Source organism: Oncorhynchus kisutch, linkage group LG3 (assembly GCF_002021735.2).
Source record: "Oncorhynchus kisutch isolate 150728-3 linkage group LG3, Okis_V2, whole genome shotgun sequence".
Lineage (NCBI taxonomy): Eukaryota > Metazoa > Chordata > Actinopteri > Salmoniformes > Salmonidae > Oncorhynchus > Oncorhynchus kisutch.
The window spans coordinates 65252257-65270119 of NC_034176.2; the positions used below are offsets into that span (position 1 = coordinate 65252257).

Genomic DNA, 17863 nt, shown 5'->3' on the forward strand with positions numbered 1-17863 from the left:
TGCAAAAGGCTTTTCTAATGATCAATTAGCCTTTTAAAATGAAAAACTTGGATTAGGGAACACAACGTGCCATTGAAACACAGGAGTGATGGTTGCTGATAATGATAAAAATGATAAATTATAAAAAATCTGCCGTTTCCAGCTACAGTAGTCATTTACAAGATTAACCAGGACTACACTGTTTTTCTGATCAATTTGATGTTATTTTAATGGACAAAAAAAACAGCTTTTCTTTCAAAAACAAGGACATTTCTAAGTGACCCCAAACTTTTGAAAGGTAGTGTATACTCCTGTGTGTGTATCCTCTTATCCAGAGAGTTCTATTTATGTGTGTGTGTGTTTTACACTTCCTGAAGTTCTGAGTGAGTAGGTGTATGTAAGGTCTTTTATCCTATCCTCCAGGCATGTTGGAGGTGATGGGGCCTGGCCTGGCATCGTGCCGCAGTGTGTACCTGCTGTCTCTTGGCACACTGTCTGTGGGCGGCCTGCAGGTCCTGCTCCAGCCTGGCAGCCCTCTGCTCTTGAGCTCCCACCTCCTCCAGCCTGCGCTGGCCCTCCATCATGGCCTCTGCCTGGAGCTGCCTCCCAGCCTCTTGCAGTCGCAGCACCTCTGCAGCACACACACATGGATGCACACACACACACACACACACACACACACACACACACACACACACACACACACACACACACACACACACACACACACACACACACACACACACACACACACACACACACACACACACACACACACACACACACACACACACACACACACACACAAGGAGGCACACACAAATACACCCACACTAGGCAGTAAAAAATTTACCCTTTATGTATTCTATCATAAACACAAAGTTATTGGTTGAGTTGTGTCATGCCCACCACACCTGCCACAGTGTTGTCCTTGAGCTGGGTGAGTCTGGACACCTCCTCTCTCAGCTGAGGAACCTCTGACTGGCACACACTGAGGTCCTGGCTACCCTGGGCACACTGCTCCACGGTCTGGGAGAATGCCTAGACACACACACACACGGACACACACACACACCTGTCACACACCTATGACTATGCCTGAGGGGAAGGGGAGGACCGAAGCCCAAGGCTTTCCACATCCTCACCTGAGAGACCCAGCATAGCAATGCCTCCCCCCTCCTCCACCCCCCAGGACATCTCCACACCTGCTCTAGCGCATTCAGTGAAGCGCCTGCCCCTAATTTGGCATTTCCACCATGATGGCATGAGTATCAGTGTGTGGAGGAAGCATCCTGTGTTAGGGGAGCACCTATCTGACAGGTGTCACATCCAATCTGCACAGACCTACTGATGTTTTAACTATTCAATTAACCAGCCAACTGCACTGTGTGGCTGCCATGACATATTTACCTAAGATAAGTTGTGTGTGTGTGTGTGTGAGAGCAGGCAGCTGACAGGTCAACATGTCACTGTCACTCTTCCTCCGGTAGAGTGTGTGTGTATGTGTGTCAGCCATCTCCCCACTGCTCTCAGACCCTATCAAACATGGTGGAGAAAATACAAGCCAACAGCTTTGAGTGAAATATGTACGTAAACATTAAGTGAAAATAATAAAAGTATAATTCAGCCATGTTGAGGAGGGAAGATCCTGCCATCTTCCCCCTTCATCGCAGACCATTAAAATAACGAGTTGTCACCAGGCTCTGCTTTCACTACCCCCTGACGCTGACACCCGTCAAGACAAATCTAGATTTCATGGCCACTTACAGATGTATAAATAGTCAAACGAGGTGCTCTAACCATCTATAAAACGCAGCTAAAAGGTTGCCAGAAGATGGCGGGCATCGTGGGCCAGCCGGGCTGGGTAATCAATCTGGGCTGAGTCGGAGTGGAGCAGGGAGCGGTGGCTGCGTGCGTTAGGAGCAGGGCAGTAAATCACGTCAGCGTAGTGCGGGCGCTCCTCTGACACGCTAGCCACTCCAGCTGACACTGGGACTGTTTGACAGCCTGATGGATCGCCCCACTACACTCCATTAAAGGCAAACGGGCACACGCACGCTGACATAACAAACAATTAGTCACCGTGGCCGTTATGGACCTTGGTTGGTGTGGGTCAGGGTCTGTCTGGCGATGGCTGCTCTGACTTCCTGTCTAGGGTCAGTTTAAAGCCAGGGTTGGAATACACAGAACTACAGTGAACTTACTGAACATACAGTAGGACCAAACTTCTAACTATAGTTGATGAGTGAAGTTTTAAAGACAATGACTTTCTCTGGTCACTGTGATTTCACTGGCCACAGTGACTGGTTGTGTTAGCAGGACTCCAGCATGAAGAGGTGAAGTGTTCTGCCCCTACTGTACCTGTTGTAGTTCCTGGATGCGGCAGAGCTGGGAGTCGTAGTCTGAGTCAGAGTGGATGTGACTGGCTCTGTAGACAGAGAAATCAGCTTGGCTCTTCACCACACTCTCCTCCTGTTCCTCCACCTGAGAGAGGCACACAGGAACAAACATAGTACACAGATATATCTGTTGACAGACCGGTACAGAACCACTGTCATGCGGTTGACTTTAGTAGGTCTCTCCTCCCATTTCCTTCCTGTGTTGTGTAGTTGAGTGTTGCGAGGTAGAGACAGAAGGACTGGCTGGAGCTCTGTGAGACTATGGTTGAAGGGCAGACTGCATGGGGTCCTCCTGTCTGACTGTGGGTGAGGCAGGCCGGGGGTCACTATGAGACTAAGTTTGGGGCTGAGGTGCTGGGTGAGTTCACAAACAGTTTCCCCTCAGTCTCCCCCGTCTGCACGCTGTGCTGGGCCTGATGGCTCGTGACTGGAGCACATTCTGCTTCTCACCGATGAGTTGGCCTGTCTGAGGGGCACACACACACGCACACGCACACAGTAAAAATGTCCTATTGGGTGTCGGTGGTTTGTCAGGATTACTTTGTGCTGCTGCACTTATAAAACACTCCCAAATGGCCTCTAAGTTTATGAGGCTAATATATCTATCTGAATATGGTGTTCCTCTCATTACCCACTGTTGTTATTTGTTGTCTATGTTTTCCAGACAGCCTTCACTACCTCGTGTCTGTAGTGTTCATAAAGCCAGGGCCCGTTACAGGCAGGATGAAGATGGAGTGAGAGGTGGTGAAATCAGCTGGTTGTATTGATGTCTCACAGCAGACTCAGAGCGATCGGCTCATTAAATGAAATCAGACTCTCTCTCCCTCTCTCTCTCACACAGACATACACACACCCCAGTTTCCAGACAACAAATGTAAACTTAGGAAAGAGGTAAAGAAACATTGGTGTGAAAAAATAACTTGGCAGGAAGTGATCACTTAAAAGTCTGAACCGAGCGGGTGGTGTGTCGCGCTGTTTGCACTAAGGACCCAGCTGAGGATGGGAGAGATCAATACTGTGTGTGTGATTGAGAGCCTCTGTGTTACCAATGGAGCTCTGCTGTGTGGGAGGGGGTGTTGTTAGGGACCCAGGTGGTGGGGTGTGGGGGTAAGAGCTGAAGGTGATGGGAACGGCGCCTCCATTGTGGGCTCACAGAAGGAGGTAAGCGCCCCACTGGATCTCAAGCCACCCCCACACCACATAAACGCTGAGCTCCACTGGGCACGGCTGCTATTATTTCAGCCACATATCGCATCCCCAGCATGATTTTCCACTTTGCTTCTTCCGTGCATGGAGCTGTCAACCACCCCGTGTCTCACACACACATGCATGCACACAACCACACACACCCAAACAAGTCCAAACATCCATCCTTCCTCTCCACTGCTCTGCCCATGTAATCCAGTCTTCCCCTCCTCTCTGCTTCCTCCTGCCAGCCATTAACGGTGGTGCTCTGTGCTGTGTGCTGTGCTGTCCAGGGAGCTCACACTGCCTGTGTTTTCTCATTGTGTTTCCTCCTGTATGGGGGCCATGAAGCCGATCAATAGGAATCAGTGAAAACACTTCCAGAGGTCCCCAGGCCTCCGACTCCCAGTGTGTTGTACCCTGTCTGACTCCACCCGTTTACAGATCAGTAGCACAGATGGAGCCTTACCTACAGAGGTGTGGCACGACAACTGACCTGCATGTAGCTTCACTCACCTGAGAGGCCAGTTGGGTATACTACAGTGCTAGTACTACTTGACTGGCTTTGACTTCACCGCATGACTGGCACTGTTCTAGGTAGCAGGGGTAGTGAGCAGGACGAGTGGGCCTGACTGTGTAGAGGGAAACCACTGAGTGGACTAGTATGTTAATCTATGTTTGTAGTGGAAAGGGAGTGATTAGCACAGCGTGACCGTGTTTGTCTGTGTCTGTGGACGAGTCTGTCATTGGGAAGCTACATCCCTGTAGATGAGGATCGGCCTGACTGACTGACCTAACTGGTCTGACTGACTGTCCGACCTGTCGTCTCAGTGCGGCGGTGCTGTCTCTCATAGTGCTGATGACCATCTCACACTCCTGGCAGTGTTTGCGGCTGGACTCCAGGTCTCTCTGGGTGTCTCGGAGGTGCTGGCTCAGGGCACCATCCCCGCTCTCCAGCTGGGCACTGTGGGCCTTCAGCTCCCCCCTGCAACACCACCGCCTGGGCACACAGACGCAGCACATGCTTGTCCCGCTCCACCACCTGGGACACAGACACACAGGGACACGCAGGCAAGCACACAAACACACATATACATAAAAAAGGCATGCTATTAACACTCATAATTCAGGCCTAGTGATGTATGCAAGAACAACTCCTGGCAGCAAGGGTATAAGCAGCAGAGATGAAAAACACAACAATTGGAGAGCTAGAAGGTTCTATCTGCATTTTAGTCTAAATGGAGTTAATGACAGCCTTGTTCTGTTCAATGTTCCCTACCTACAGTGGGGCAAAAAAGTATTTAGTCAGCCACCAATTGTGCAAGGCCTGTAATTTTCATCATAGGTACACTTCAACTATGACAGACAAAATGAGGGAAAACAATCCAGAAAATCACATTGTAGGATTTTTAATGAATTTATTAAATGTATTTATTTAAGTAACTTTAACGCCAATTATCTTAGAATCATCTTCTATCAGATAGAACCTCTAGCAGATAGAACCTCTAGCAGACAGAAGCTCTAGCAGACAGAACCTCTAGCAGACAGAACCTCTAGCAAACAGAACCTCTAGCAGATAGAACCTCAAGCAGATAGAACCTCTAGTAGACAGAACCTCTAGCAAATAGAAGCTCTTAGTTTTCCTGCAGGGTGAGGATGGCGTGGAGCTGACCTGAGCCCTGGCTTCCTTCAGGTCCTCGTCCTGGGCCTGTAGAGTGCTGTCCTGCTGGGAGATCTTGGTGAGGCAGGCCTGGTACTTGACCCTGTACAGCTCCAGGGACCTGGTCAGGGGCTGCAACCTTGTCTCTGTGTCCACTGCTCTGCTCTCAGCCTCCTGCAGCACAGCCCTCAGCCTAGACAACACATTCTCAGAACACTGTAGTCTACTTCAATATGCCTGTATAATGGCTTACATACACCTGCAACAGGAACAGTACTGAGGGTACTTCACTGCTTATTAAAGTGAAGAGAAATCCATGTTCCTGTCTTTCTGTGTACTGTACTCCTCTCACTCCTCCCACCGACCTCCTCCTCTGCCTACCTGGTCTGTCTCTGGGCGTGCTCCAGGTCAGAGCGGAGGTGCTTCATGGTTGCTCTACACTGCTGCAGCCTGCCCTGGGTCTCCTGTAGCTCAGCCCTCAGGCCCGACATCTCCTCACTGCTCTCCTGCTGAGACCGGACCTCAGCCTGCCACCACTGCAGCTCCCCGCGCAGAACACACACTGCCCCCTGCTGGTTGTCCTGCTGGAGAGAGAAGGGAGTGTCAGTGAGGGAGTGTGTAGGGAGAATGTGTGTGTTTGTGTATGTGTATGTTTGTGTGTGTATGCATGTGTATGTGTTTGTATGTATGTGTGTGTGTATATATGTATGTATGTGTGTATGTTTGTTTGTTTGTTTGTTTGTATGTATGTACAGTGGGGCAAAAAAGTATGTGTGTGTGTATATATGTGTGTGTGTGTGTGTGTGTGTGTGTGTGTGTGTGTGTGTGTGTGTGTGTGTATATACACATGAGGGGTGTAGGACACACACAGACAGAACAGACAGATATGATCCAGTACACTCCTTCAGCCTTCCTTCCTCTCCCTGCAGCTCCACCGAGGCACTTTAATGACACCAGCTCTACATTACATTACTACACTCCAGAGTACAATATCCCAGATGGGATAATATTAGTTTTCCCCTGGCTGATGATGCATTACAAAAATAAGGAGCAGTGTAACAGATGGCTCTCAGGGTAAAAATAATAAATCCCAGACTTGTAACATGGCTGGGAGACACGCACCCACACCCACAAAACACTTCTGTGATTCATCTACTCCTTCGTTCTTACTGACTTCTAAGCCAGGAGTAAGAGAGAGAGAGAGAGAGAGAGAGAGGAAGAGAGAAACATTAGTTTGCATTTAACTTACAAACATCATTAAGACCCCAGTGCTAATTGTGTTCTTTTAAATGAGTTAAATCTGATGACTCCATTAGAGACTCCATTGATGTCTCCCAGGAATGGAGGGAGGGAGGAAGTGAGAGGATGGACTGAGGCAGTCTGTGACATCACAAACCGTGTAGACACACAAATGTGGAGGTAAAAGATACATGCAGACAAAAGAGGACAGATGAAGAGGATAAATATAATAATAATAATGGGACAGATATAGGGGAGGGAGGGAGGGAGGGAGGGAGGGAGGGAGGGAGGGAGGGAGGGAGAGAGAGAGAGAGAGAGAGAGAGAGAGAGAGAGAGAGAGAGAGAGAGAGAGAGAGAGAGAGAGAGAGAGAGAGAGAGAGAGAGAGAGAGAGAGAGAGAGAGAGAGAGAGAGAGAGAGAAAAAGAGAGAGAGAGAAAGAGAGAGAGGGAGAGAGAGAGAGAGAGAGAGAGAGAAAGAGAGGGAGAGAGAAAGAGCGAGAGAGTTAATCCATAATACTGCCTGCCTGCCTGGCCTGCTGCATACATTACTGCATCAATCAGTGCTAAGCTGCAGTGTAATTTTCTAACTCCCTATTTCTCTCCCAACCTCATCACACAGACAACACCCCATGGCTATTTTTGATGAGATTCATAGCTATAGAGAGGGAGAGAGGAGGTGAGGGAAGGGGGGAGGGTGTTTATAGAGCAGCCTCTCTCCCTCTCCCTCTCTCGCAGCTCAACCACTGATTAATTTCCAACTAGATCGCTTGGCTAGCAGTATTATTAGCATAACATTTCCATGGATCAGGCCCTGCAATAAAACCCTTTCATCAAGTCGCTTGTCAGACATAACGTTTCAAATCTCATTTTGTTTCTAATATAATTTTCTTACTGGGTGTGTGTGGAAGGTAGCGGGAGCTGGGAAAATGGACAGTGGGGGAGGAGGGTTGTTATGCAGAAGATAAACGGAGTCATCAATCAAAATTAAAAGAGCTCTGGGTTGGGAAGGAGGCGTTGGTGTTAACCATGGCCGCTTCGACACACACACACACACACACACACACTGTTACACTGGGCCCCCCGCCCAAGGTCAGTGCTTTCAGGGGCTGTCTGTAGAGTGGACAGAGGCTGAACTCTCCGCTAAAGACAAAAGAACAGTCTGACCATCTTATCTTGTGACTGTGGCAGAACATAATGGCAGGCAGACATGCAGCAGGAGCTCTGTCACCAAACTTAATCAATCACACAGGTCCACAAACTCAAAAAACGCCTTTCACGTCACAACACAGGCATTGAATAACGATAAACCTTGCCTTGATTCCAAAATTGTCAAAGCTGTCACTATTACAACCCCCTGCCCTAGTCCCACACGGTACCATTAATTATGAAAAATAACACAGCGGGGGGGGGGGGGGGGGGGGGGGGGGATTTCATTTGAATAAGGATACAGAATCAATGCAATTGAATCAATCTTAGCTAATTAAAATAAATCTATATTGTGAAACAATCAAGGTGCATAAACAAGATTCAAATAAATGAAGGAACTGTGCCAAGAGGCTGCCCACTTCTAATTAAATGATACTAATTGGAATTCCACGGCTGTGTGCTGTGCTGTGTGTTTGTTGTTGGCATGGAGAGAAAGAGAGAGGGATCGCTGACTGCCCACTCCTTTGTCTCTGCTGCTTCTCCTCAACAGCACACATTACTGCACACAGCCACACCATGGGTCATTTCTCATAGTCTGTGTATACAGTGACCTCCATAAGTATTGGGACAGTGACATTTTTAGTTGTTTTGGCATTGTACTCCAGCACTTCTGGATTTCCATCCATATCGGGTGAACTGTTTTAGAAATTATACTACTTTTTGTATATAGCCCCCCATTTTAGGGGACCAAAAGTACTGGGACAAATAATATGTGCATTAAAGTAGTCAAAAGTTGAGTATTTGGTCCCATATTCCTCGCATGATATGATTACATCAAGCTTGCAACTCTGCAAAACCTGGAAGTTTTGGTAAAGTTACCAGGATTTTACAACCCTATATGGGGATGAGAGGGTTAGACATGCTGTAATAGGAGGGATGAGAGGATTAGACATACTGTAATAGGAGGGATGAGAGGGTTGGACATGCTGTAATAGGAGGGATGAGAGGGTTAGACATGCTGTAATAGGAGGGATGAGAGGATTAGACATACTGTAATAGGAGGGATGAGAGGGTTAGACATACTGTAATAGGAGGGATGAGAGGGTTAGACATGCTGTAATAGGAGGGATGAGAGGGTTAGACATGCTGTAATAGGAGGGATGAGAGGATTAGACATACTGTAATAGGAGGGATGAGGGTTAGACATACTGTAATAGGAGGGATGAGGGTTAGACATACTGTAATAGCAGGGATGAGAGGGTTAGACATACTGTAATAGGAGGGATGAGAGAGTTAGACATGCTGTAATAGGAGGGATGAGAGGGTTAGACATGCTGTAATAGGAGGGATGAGAGGATTAGACATACTGTAATAGGAGGGATGAGAGGGTTAGACATACTGTAATAGGAGGGATGAGAGGGTTAGACATGCTGTAATAGGAGGGATGAGAGGGTTAGACATGCTGTAATAGGAGGGATGAGAGGATTAGACATACTGTAATAGGAGGGATGAGGGTTAGACATACTGTAATATGAGGGATGAGGGTTAGACATACTGTAATAGCAGGGATGAGAGGGTTAGACATACTGTAATAGGAGGGATGAGAGGGTTAGACATGCTGTAATAGGAGGGATGAGAGGGTTAGACATGCTGTAATAGGAGGGATGAGAGGGTTAGACATGCTGTAATAGGAGGGATGAGAGGATTAGACATACTGTAATAGGAGGGATGAGAGGGTTAGACATGCTGTAATAGGAGGGATGAGAGGGTTAGACATGCTGTAATAGGAGGGATGAGAGGATTAGACATACTGTAATAGGAGGGATGAGAGGGTTAGACATGCTGTAATAGGAGGGATGAGAGGGTTAGACATGCTGTAATAGGAGGGATGAGAGGGTTAGACATGCTGTAATAGGAGGGATGAGAGGGTTAGACATGCTGTAATAGGAGTGATGAGAGGGTTAGACATGCTGTAATAGGAGGATGAGAGGGTTAGACATGCTGTAATAGGAGGGATGAGAGGGTTAGACATGCTGTAATAGGAGGGATGAGAGGGTTAGACATGCTGTAATAGGAGGGATGTGAGGGTTAGACATACTGTAATAGGAGGGATGAGAGGGTTAGACATGCTGTAATAGGAGGGATGAGAGGGTTAGACATGCTGTAATAGGAGGGATGAGAGGATTAGACATACTGTAATAGGAGGGATGAGAGGGTTAGACATGCTGTAATAGGAGGGATGTGAGGGTTAGACATACTGTAATAGGAGGGATGAGAGGGTTAGACATACTGTAATAGGAGGGATTAGACATAGTGTATGTACAGTTGAAGTCAGAAGGATTGAGGTCAGTGCTTTGTGATAGCCACTCCAATACCTTGACTTTGTTGTCCTTAAGCCATTTTGCCACAACTTTGGAAGTATGCTTGGGGTCATTGTTCATTTGGAAGACCCATTTGCGACCAGGCTTTAACTTCCTGACTGATGTCTTGAGATGTTGCTTCAATATATCCACATAATTGTCCTTCCTCTTGATGCCATCTATTTTGTGCAGCAAAGCACCCCCACAACATGTTGGGATGGTGTTCTTCGGCTTGCAAGCCTCCCCCTTTTTCCTCCAAACATAACGATGTTCATTATGGCCAAACAGTTCTATTTTTGTTTCATCAGACCAGAGGACATTTCTCCAAAAAGTATGATCTTTGTCCCCATGTGCAGTTGAAAACCGTAGTCTGACTTTTTTATGGCGGTTTTAGAGCAGTGGCTTCTTCCTTGCTGAGCGGCCTTTCAGGTTATGTCGATATAGGACTCATTTTTACTGTGGATATAGATATTTTTGAACCTGTTTCTACCAGCATCTTCACAAGGTCCTTTGCTGTTGTTCTGGGATTGATTTGCACTTTCGCACCAGAGTACGTTCATCTCTAGGAGACAGAACGCGTCTCCTTCCTGAGCGGAATGATGTCTGCATGGTCCCATGGTGTTTATACTTGCGTACTATTGTTTGTACAGATGAACGTGGTACCTTCAGGCGTTTGGAAATTGCTCCCAAGGATGAACCAGACTTGTGGAGGTCTACAAAAAAAAATCTGAGGTCTTGGCTGATTTCTTTTGATTTTCCCATGATGTCAAGCAAAGAGGCACTGAGTTTGAAGGTAGGCCTTGAAATACATCCACAGGTACACCTCCAATTGACTCAAATTATGTCAATTAGACTATCAGTAGTCAACTTAGTCAACATAGTGTATGTAAACTTCTGACCCACTGGAATTGTGATCTCGTAAATTATTATTGAAATGATCTGTCTGTAAACAATTGTTGGAAAAATGACTTGTGTCATGCACAAAGTAGATGTCCTAACCGACTTGCCAGAACTATAGTTTATTAACAAGACATTTGTGGAGTGGTTGAAAAACAAGTGTTAATGACTCCAACCTAAGTCTATGTAAACTTCCGTGATATGTGTGACTGCATACTGTACATGCCCTGAGGTGGTGTAGAAACGTGTGAGTGCCAAGTGTATGTAGATTATGGTGTGTACATATTTTATAGTTTATATAGATGATGGTGTGTGTATACATATTGTATAGTTTATATAGATTATAGTGTGTGTATACATATTGTATAGTTTATATAGATTATGGTGTGTGTATACATATTGTATAGTTTATATAGATTATAGTGTGTGTATACATATTGTATAGTTTATATAGATTATAGTGTGTGTATACATATTGTATAGTTTATATAGATTATGGTGTGTGTATACATATTATATAGTTTATATAGAATAAGGTGTGTGTATACATATTGTATAGTTTATATAGAATAAGGTGTGTGTATACATATTGTATAGTTTATATAGATTATGGTGTGTGTATACATATTATATAGTTTATATAGAATAAGGTGTGTGTATACATATTGTATAGTTTATATAGAATAAGGTGTGTGTATACATATTGTATAGTTTATATAGATTATGGTGTGTGTATACATATTGTATAGTTTATATAGAATAAGGTGTGTGTATATATATATTGTATAGTTTATGCAGCTATATAATAAAGCCCATCATTATAAAGATCATAATTTCAGTAGCTACTGTACACAATGTTGCATAAAAAACATGAGTCTCACTAAGGATGTGTGAGTGTGTGTGTGTATAGCTGACCTTTGTGAGCAGGCTGACCCTCTCCTGCTGTAGCTGGCCAGTTGTCTGTAGTTGTGCCTCCATGTCCTCCTCTCTCTGACTCAGGCTGCCCTGGAGACAGCTCACCTCCTTCTGCAGTTTCTGCATCTCCTCTCCAAGGGCCTGCTCCTGCTGAGCCTGCACTGACAGCTACACACACACGCACACACACGCAAACACACACACGCACGCACGCACGCACACACGCACACACACACACACACACACACACACACACACACACACACACACACACACACACACACACACACACACACACACACACACACACACACACACACACACACACACACACACACACACACACACACACACACACACAGATAGACACACACAACATACATATTATTTAATGTTCAGTGAAACATTATCCCTTATCAGGAAACAATTGCTGCATGTGTGGGCACAAGTGTGAAATTGAACAAAATCCCAGTCCATATAATTAAAGAAACTGGTGCTATGAGCAGACAAGAAGAGAAGGAAGGGGAGCATGGAGACAACCAGAGACAACCACAAAACCACTGTGTTCTCCTCTATTCTGCTTGTAGTCAGACCTGTAGAGCTTGTTGTCTGGAGAAGTGGAATCTGATTCCCTGTAATATATGTTTCCCCCCTAACCATCACCCCCTCCAGTCCCCTCCAGCAGCAAGTTTCAGAGGTAGTAGGCTAAAAGAATGATAAACTCAACCCCCTCTCCACCCCTCCTCTCCTCTCCCATCCCCACCCCACCTCTCAACCCGACCCATCCCATCTCTCTCTCTCTCTCTCTCTCTACCCCAGTCCCTCTCTTCACCCGTCTGCTCAGATTAAATGACATCTCCCTGTGAGTCTCAGGAAACGCCAAGTAAAGCAATTACTAATAAGCCTGATGTCCCCCCTTCCCTTTATGTAGGGGGTGGGGGGGGCATGTGCCCTTCAGCAAAAATGAATTTTCCAATTGCAGTTAGTTCTGCCATGAATAAATAAACAAATGAATAATTGAGAGGGCAACATAAATAAATAACATCACAAACATTTCACTGGCACTCATAAGTATTCTGCAGATAACTTGGGCTGCATGCTAATGACAAAAACAGTAGATGTAGCAGGTTCCCAATGCATTATTCACCGCTCCCCTCCAACCCAAAATTAAATAAATAAAGATCTTTCAAGGAAGTCAAAACATCCTCTCAGCATTGAAGTGACAGGCCTGTCCCATTTATAACACAAGGACACTCTGGCAAACAAATATCTGACCAGTCAGAGAGAGAGGAATAAATAAACCAGCACAACACAGCGTACGGCCATTGACAGATCCTCCACAAGTTCTCCTTTAAGAAGAAAACTCTGAAATAACACAGAGGGTACATGGGACACAGTCAGGTGTCTTTTCTAAGTCCCATGGTACAGGGCTGGCTGGACACTAACAAGGTCACCATGTCCTTGAGCTTTCTTCTCAGTGATATACCGGGGGGGGGGGGGGGGGGGGGGGGGGGGGGGGTCTGTGCCCCTGGGAATTCTGCTGGATTTGAGTTGAACTAGCCTCTCCATATACTGGCAGCACTAGGACTCGTCTTCGAAGGCTGTAGAGACTAGGCAGGTCTGTCCAACCACGTCCTTGTCCTTGTTGACTAATTAAAAAGAGATGCGTTAGATCTCAGGCCTCACCTCATCCTGAGCTGATTTCAGGTGTTCCTGGATAAAGACATTTTGTATTCGACATCCATTATGAAACATCCTGATACAAGGCCATGGCATTTCTGATTGCCTGTTTGTGAGCTGACCAGCTAAGGGGCATCAAGACGAGGGTTGGTTAGATGAGAGAGAAGACACAGAAGGAGGAGAGATGGAGTAGAGATGTTGAGTGATGTTAAGGCCAGTACCTTGTGCTGTGCAGCCTTGTGTTTCTCAGTGAGCAGGTCCAGGTCATGGTTCAGGTCCAGGTCATGGTTCAGGTCCAGATCATGGCTCAGGTCCAGGTCAAGGTTCAGGTCCAGGTCATGGCTCAGGTCCAGGTCATGGCTCAGGTCCAGGTCATGGCTCAGGTCCAGGTCATGGTTCAGGTCCAGGTCATGGTTCAGGTCCAGGTCATGGCTCAGGTCCAGGTCATGGCTCAGGTCCAGGTCAAGGTTCAGGTCCAGGTCATGGCTCAGGTCCAGGTCATGGCTCAGGTCCAGATCATGGCTCAGGTCCAGGTCATGGTTCAGGTCCAGGTCATGGCTCAGGTCCAGGTCAAGGCTCAGGTCCAGATCATGGCTCAGGTCCAGGTCATGGCTCAGGTCCAGATCATGGCTCAGGTCCAGGTCATGGCTCAGGTCCAGATCATGGCTCAGGTCCAGATCATGGCTCAGGTCCAGGTCATGGCTCAGGTCCAGGTCATGGCTCAGGTCCAGATCATGGCTCAGGTCCAGATCATGGCTCAGGTCCAGGTCATGGCTCAGGTCCAGATCATGGCTCAGGTCCAGGTCATGGCTCAGGTCCAGATCATGGCTCAGGTCCAGGTCATGGCTCAGGACCTGGTTCTCTGTCACCTGAGAAGCCAGTCTTTCCCTCTGTTCCCCCACCTCACGCAGCTCCTCCCTCAGCCTGCCCAACCCAGCCTCCTCCTGGACCAGCTACACACAGACAGAGAAATAGTATGGGTCTAACAGAAGAGAAGCTAATAAAAGAGACCAGCAGAGGTACAGTATATGGATAAACCTATAGACTATTTTAGAATATTATGTACTGGTGACTTTCTATCAAGGTTCAACACCTGGGCATAGCAGGTGGTATACTGCTGCTGTAGTTGGACCAGATCAGCTCTGATCTCAGGCAGTCTCTCCTCTTGTCTCCACACACTGGCTATCCTGTAACAAGTGGCACGTGTCATTCCATTGTCATAAACATGTCAACACATGGCTCTTAATGGGTCAAATGAAACTTATTTTCTTACCTGCTTTCCCTCTCTCTTTTACATGACCTCAGCTCGGCAGTAACTTGCTACGGTGCATCTTGGGAGGAGAGCAGTTGTTGGCGGAGAACACGGAGGTCTTCTTCATGGTCCTGCAGCTTCACTCTGAGAGCCACGACCATCTCCTCCTTCTGGGCAAGCTGCGGGACAGGAGGGAACGTAACACACTGAAGAACACATCAAGGACAGGACAGAGAACAGGCTGATTGTACAGTAATAGCTATATGGAAAGCACTTTCCTGTTCAAATCACAGGCATCATTTGCATTCAGCAAGGAACAAAAAAGTTCAAATCAAACGTTTATTTACTGTTGTTCTCTATGTTCCGTCTTACTGGGATACAGAAAAACCAATGACAAAGAGCGTGATGGTTTTAGTTCCATCCTATAGACACACATAATAACACATAAAGAGGTAAAAGTCCAACGAACCATTTAATGGTGGCAACACTCACAATTGTACATTAGAAAAGAACACAATATATATATATAGACGTTCTGTCCAGTTAGTTTCCCATTTGGACAAAAAACATGTCCTAGATAAGCAAGACAATGTTTCCTGTTTTAGGGAAATGAGTTTTTCTGCTAGCTACATCCCTCCATTCCACTGCAAATTGGAGAATTTATATAGAATTTATAACAGTTCTGCTGCTGTTATTGAGCTTCTGTGAAATTGTTGTGGATTACACATAATTATTGATAAAGCAGCTTTCTCTCTCTGTTTTTGTTGCCCAAATCTGTTAAAATATGATGAGACTCCACATTGGTACCCGAGTAATGAAAACACACGGCTATAGTGATAGTGTTATTTTGTCGTGAGTAATCATACGCATGAGAGACAGAGAGAGGCTGACTGGGATGAGGCAATTAACAACAACACTGATACCCGAAACATGTGGAATGGGTGAATGGGCTGGGGAGGAGAGGGCTGGCTGTAGACTGGGGTATCTAAAGAGTGGCTGAGGATTCCAACCCCAACGCAGACAGACAGACAGACACGGGAGAATGAGCAGACAGACAGACACGGGAGTATGAACAGATAGAGACAGACAGACAGAAAGACAGACACGGGAGTATGAGCAGACAGACAGACAGACAGACTCAGGAGTATGAGCAGACAGACAGACAGACAGACAGACAGACAGACAGACAGACAGACAGACAGACAGACAGACAGACAGATAGATAGATAGATAGATAGATAGATAGATAGATAGACACGGGAGTATGAGCAGACAGACAGACAGACACGGGAGTATGAGCAGACAGACAGACACGGGAGTATGAGCAGACAGACAGACAGACACGGGAGTATGAGCAGACAGACAGACACAGGAGTATGAGCAGACAGACAGACACGGGAGTATGATCAGACAGACAGACAGACAGACACAGGAGTATGATCAGACAGAGAACCACAAGGTCAGTCTGAGGTTCAACACACATGCTTTCACAGAGCGCTGTGCCTTCCAATGAGCACAGGCCTCACTCTGAAACAGAGGAGCCTTATTTCCACATAGAACATTCTGATTGTGAGAGGGTTATGGCTGAGTGATTTTCAGTTGACCTACAGGAGTTATTCCTAACAGTGGTAGTTAACTGAGTTATAATGTCCCTTTTATCACAAGAAACAATAAAAGGACAAGAAAGAAACACATCAGTAAAGAAAATATATATCCTTTCTCCTCTCTGTGAGGCTAATTTCCACAGAGCCCATTAAGGAGCGTCATTAACCTGCCTGCTAAGCACAAAATGGTAATTAAAACCACGGGGGTCATATGCATTTTAACACGACCATGCACTTGAAAGCGAGGAGTGGGAAACAAATCTAATTTCTTGTACATGTCTGCAGATTGCAGCCTAACGTGGAGCTCAGCTTAATTAGACCCCAGTGACCTGATGTGATGGAGCCTGACCGGGCTCTCACTACACACACACTGCAGCCACACCAACCCTGCTCCCTCCCTCCGACCCCCACAGCTCCTAGAACCCTTCCACCTCCCCAGGCCTAGACTCCCTTCCACCTCTCCCCTCTTCTTCCTACCCGTCCCTCGATCCCCCCCACACCCTCAACCCTGCTCCCTGTACCTCCCCAGCCCCAGCCACTCACCTGTCCTGTAGGCCCTCCAGGCTGTGCTGCAGCTCCTGCCTCTGGGCCCCCAGACTGTGGGTCTTCTCCTCCTGTAGTCTCAGGCTTCTGATGGCCGTGTCCCTGGCCCTCTACACCTCCTCAAGCCCAGCCTCCCTCAGCCTCAGTCCCTCTGAGACAGCATGGTAGCGGTCCCTCCACTCCCACAGCTCCCTGTCCTGCTGGGCACTCTCCTCCCACAGCTCCCTGTCCTGCTAGGCACTCTCCTCCCACAGCACCCTGTCCCACTGGGCACTCTCCTCCCACAGCTCCCTGTCCCACTGGGCACTCTCCTCCCACAGCTCCCTGTCCTGCTGGGCACTCTCCTCCCACAGCTCCCTGTCCCACTGGGCACTCTCCTCCCACAGCACCCTGTCCTGCTGGGCACTCTCCTCCCACAGCTCCCTGTCCTGCTGGGCACTCTCCTCCCACAGCTCCCTGTCCCACTGGGCACTCTCCTCCCACAGCTCCCTGTCCTGCTGGGCACTCTCCTCCCACAGCTCCCTGTCCCACTGGGCACTCTCCTTCCACAGCTCCCTGTCCTGCTGGGCACTCTCCTCCCACAGCTCCCTGTCCTGCTGGGCACTCTGCTCCCACAGCTCCCTGTCCTGCTGGGCACTCTCCTCCCACAGCCCCCGACCCACCACGTCTGCCTGGCTCTGCAGCCACACAGCTTGCACATCGCTCTCCCTCACCTGCACATAGACACACAGTCCCAGTCAGTTATATCACCAAATAGACATCTTCAGTCATTCATATCAGTCAGGAGACATCTAGTAACACAACTCACACACACTAAGAACATACACGTTAACGGTCAAGGACATAGTACAGACACTCATGTAAACACGTCCGACGCTCGTCATCACAGTGACTGCTGTGGCACAGAGCAGACTGTCCCTCCTGTCACAGCTAGTTCCCAGGATGTTAAAACAACACATCTATAACAGCCCTAGTGAGTTTCCACTAAAACCCACTTAAAGCGCA

General features: G+C 47.3%; 1 protein-coding gene across 1 annotated transcript in view; it reads right to left on the reverse strand.

Annotated features, from left to right (window-relative positions):
* Positions 1-15008, reverse strand: part of LOC109887635 (uncharacterized) — a 40335-nt gene extending 25327 nt beyond the window's left edge. The window contains exons 1-12 of the mRNA XM_031815764.1: positions 15003-15008; positions 14822-14890; positions 14733-14779; positions 14553-14646; positions 13681-14412; positions 11780-11947; positions 5605-5807; positions 5236-5416; positions 4357-4605; positions 2341-2463; positions 894-1020; positions 453-610 (exon numbers count right to left, since the gene is read on the reverse strand). Coding sequence (XP_031671624.1) covers positions 4432-4605; positions 5236-5416; positions 5605-5807; positions 11780-11947; positions 13681-14412; positions 14553-14646; positions 14733-14779; positions 14822-14890; positions 15003-15008 — 1674 coding nt within the window. The 3' untranslated portion in view covers positions 453-610; positions 894-1020; positions 2341-2463; positions 4357-4431. The remainder of the gene's footprint in view (positions 1-452; positions 611-893; positions 1021-2340; positions 2464-4356; positions 4606-5235; positions 5417-5604; positions 5808-11779; positions 11948-13680; positions 14413-14552; positions 14647-14732; positions 14780-14821; positions 14891-15002) is intronic.
* Positions 15009-17863: the final 2855 nt, after the last annotated feature.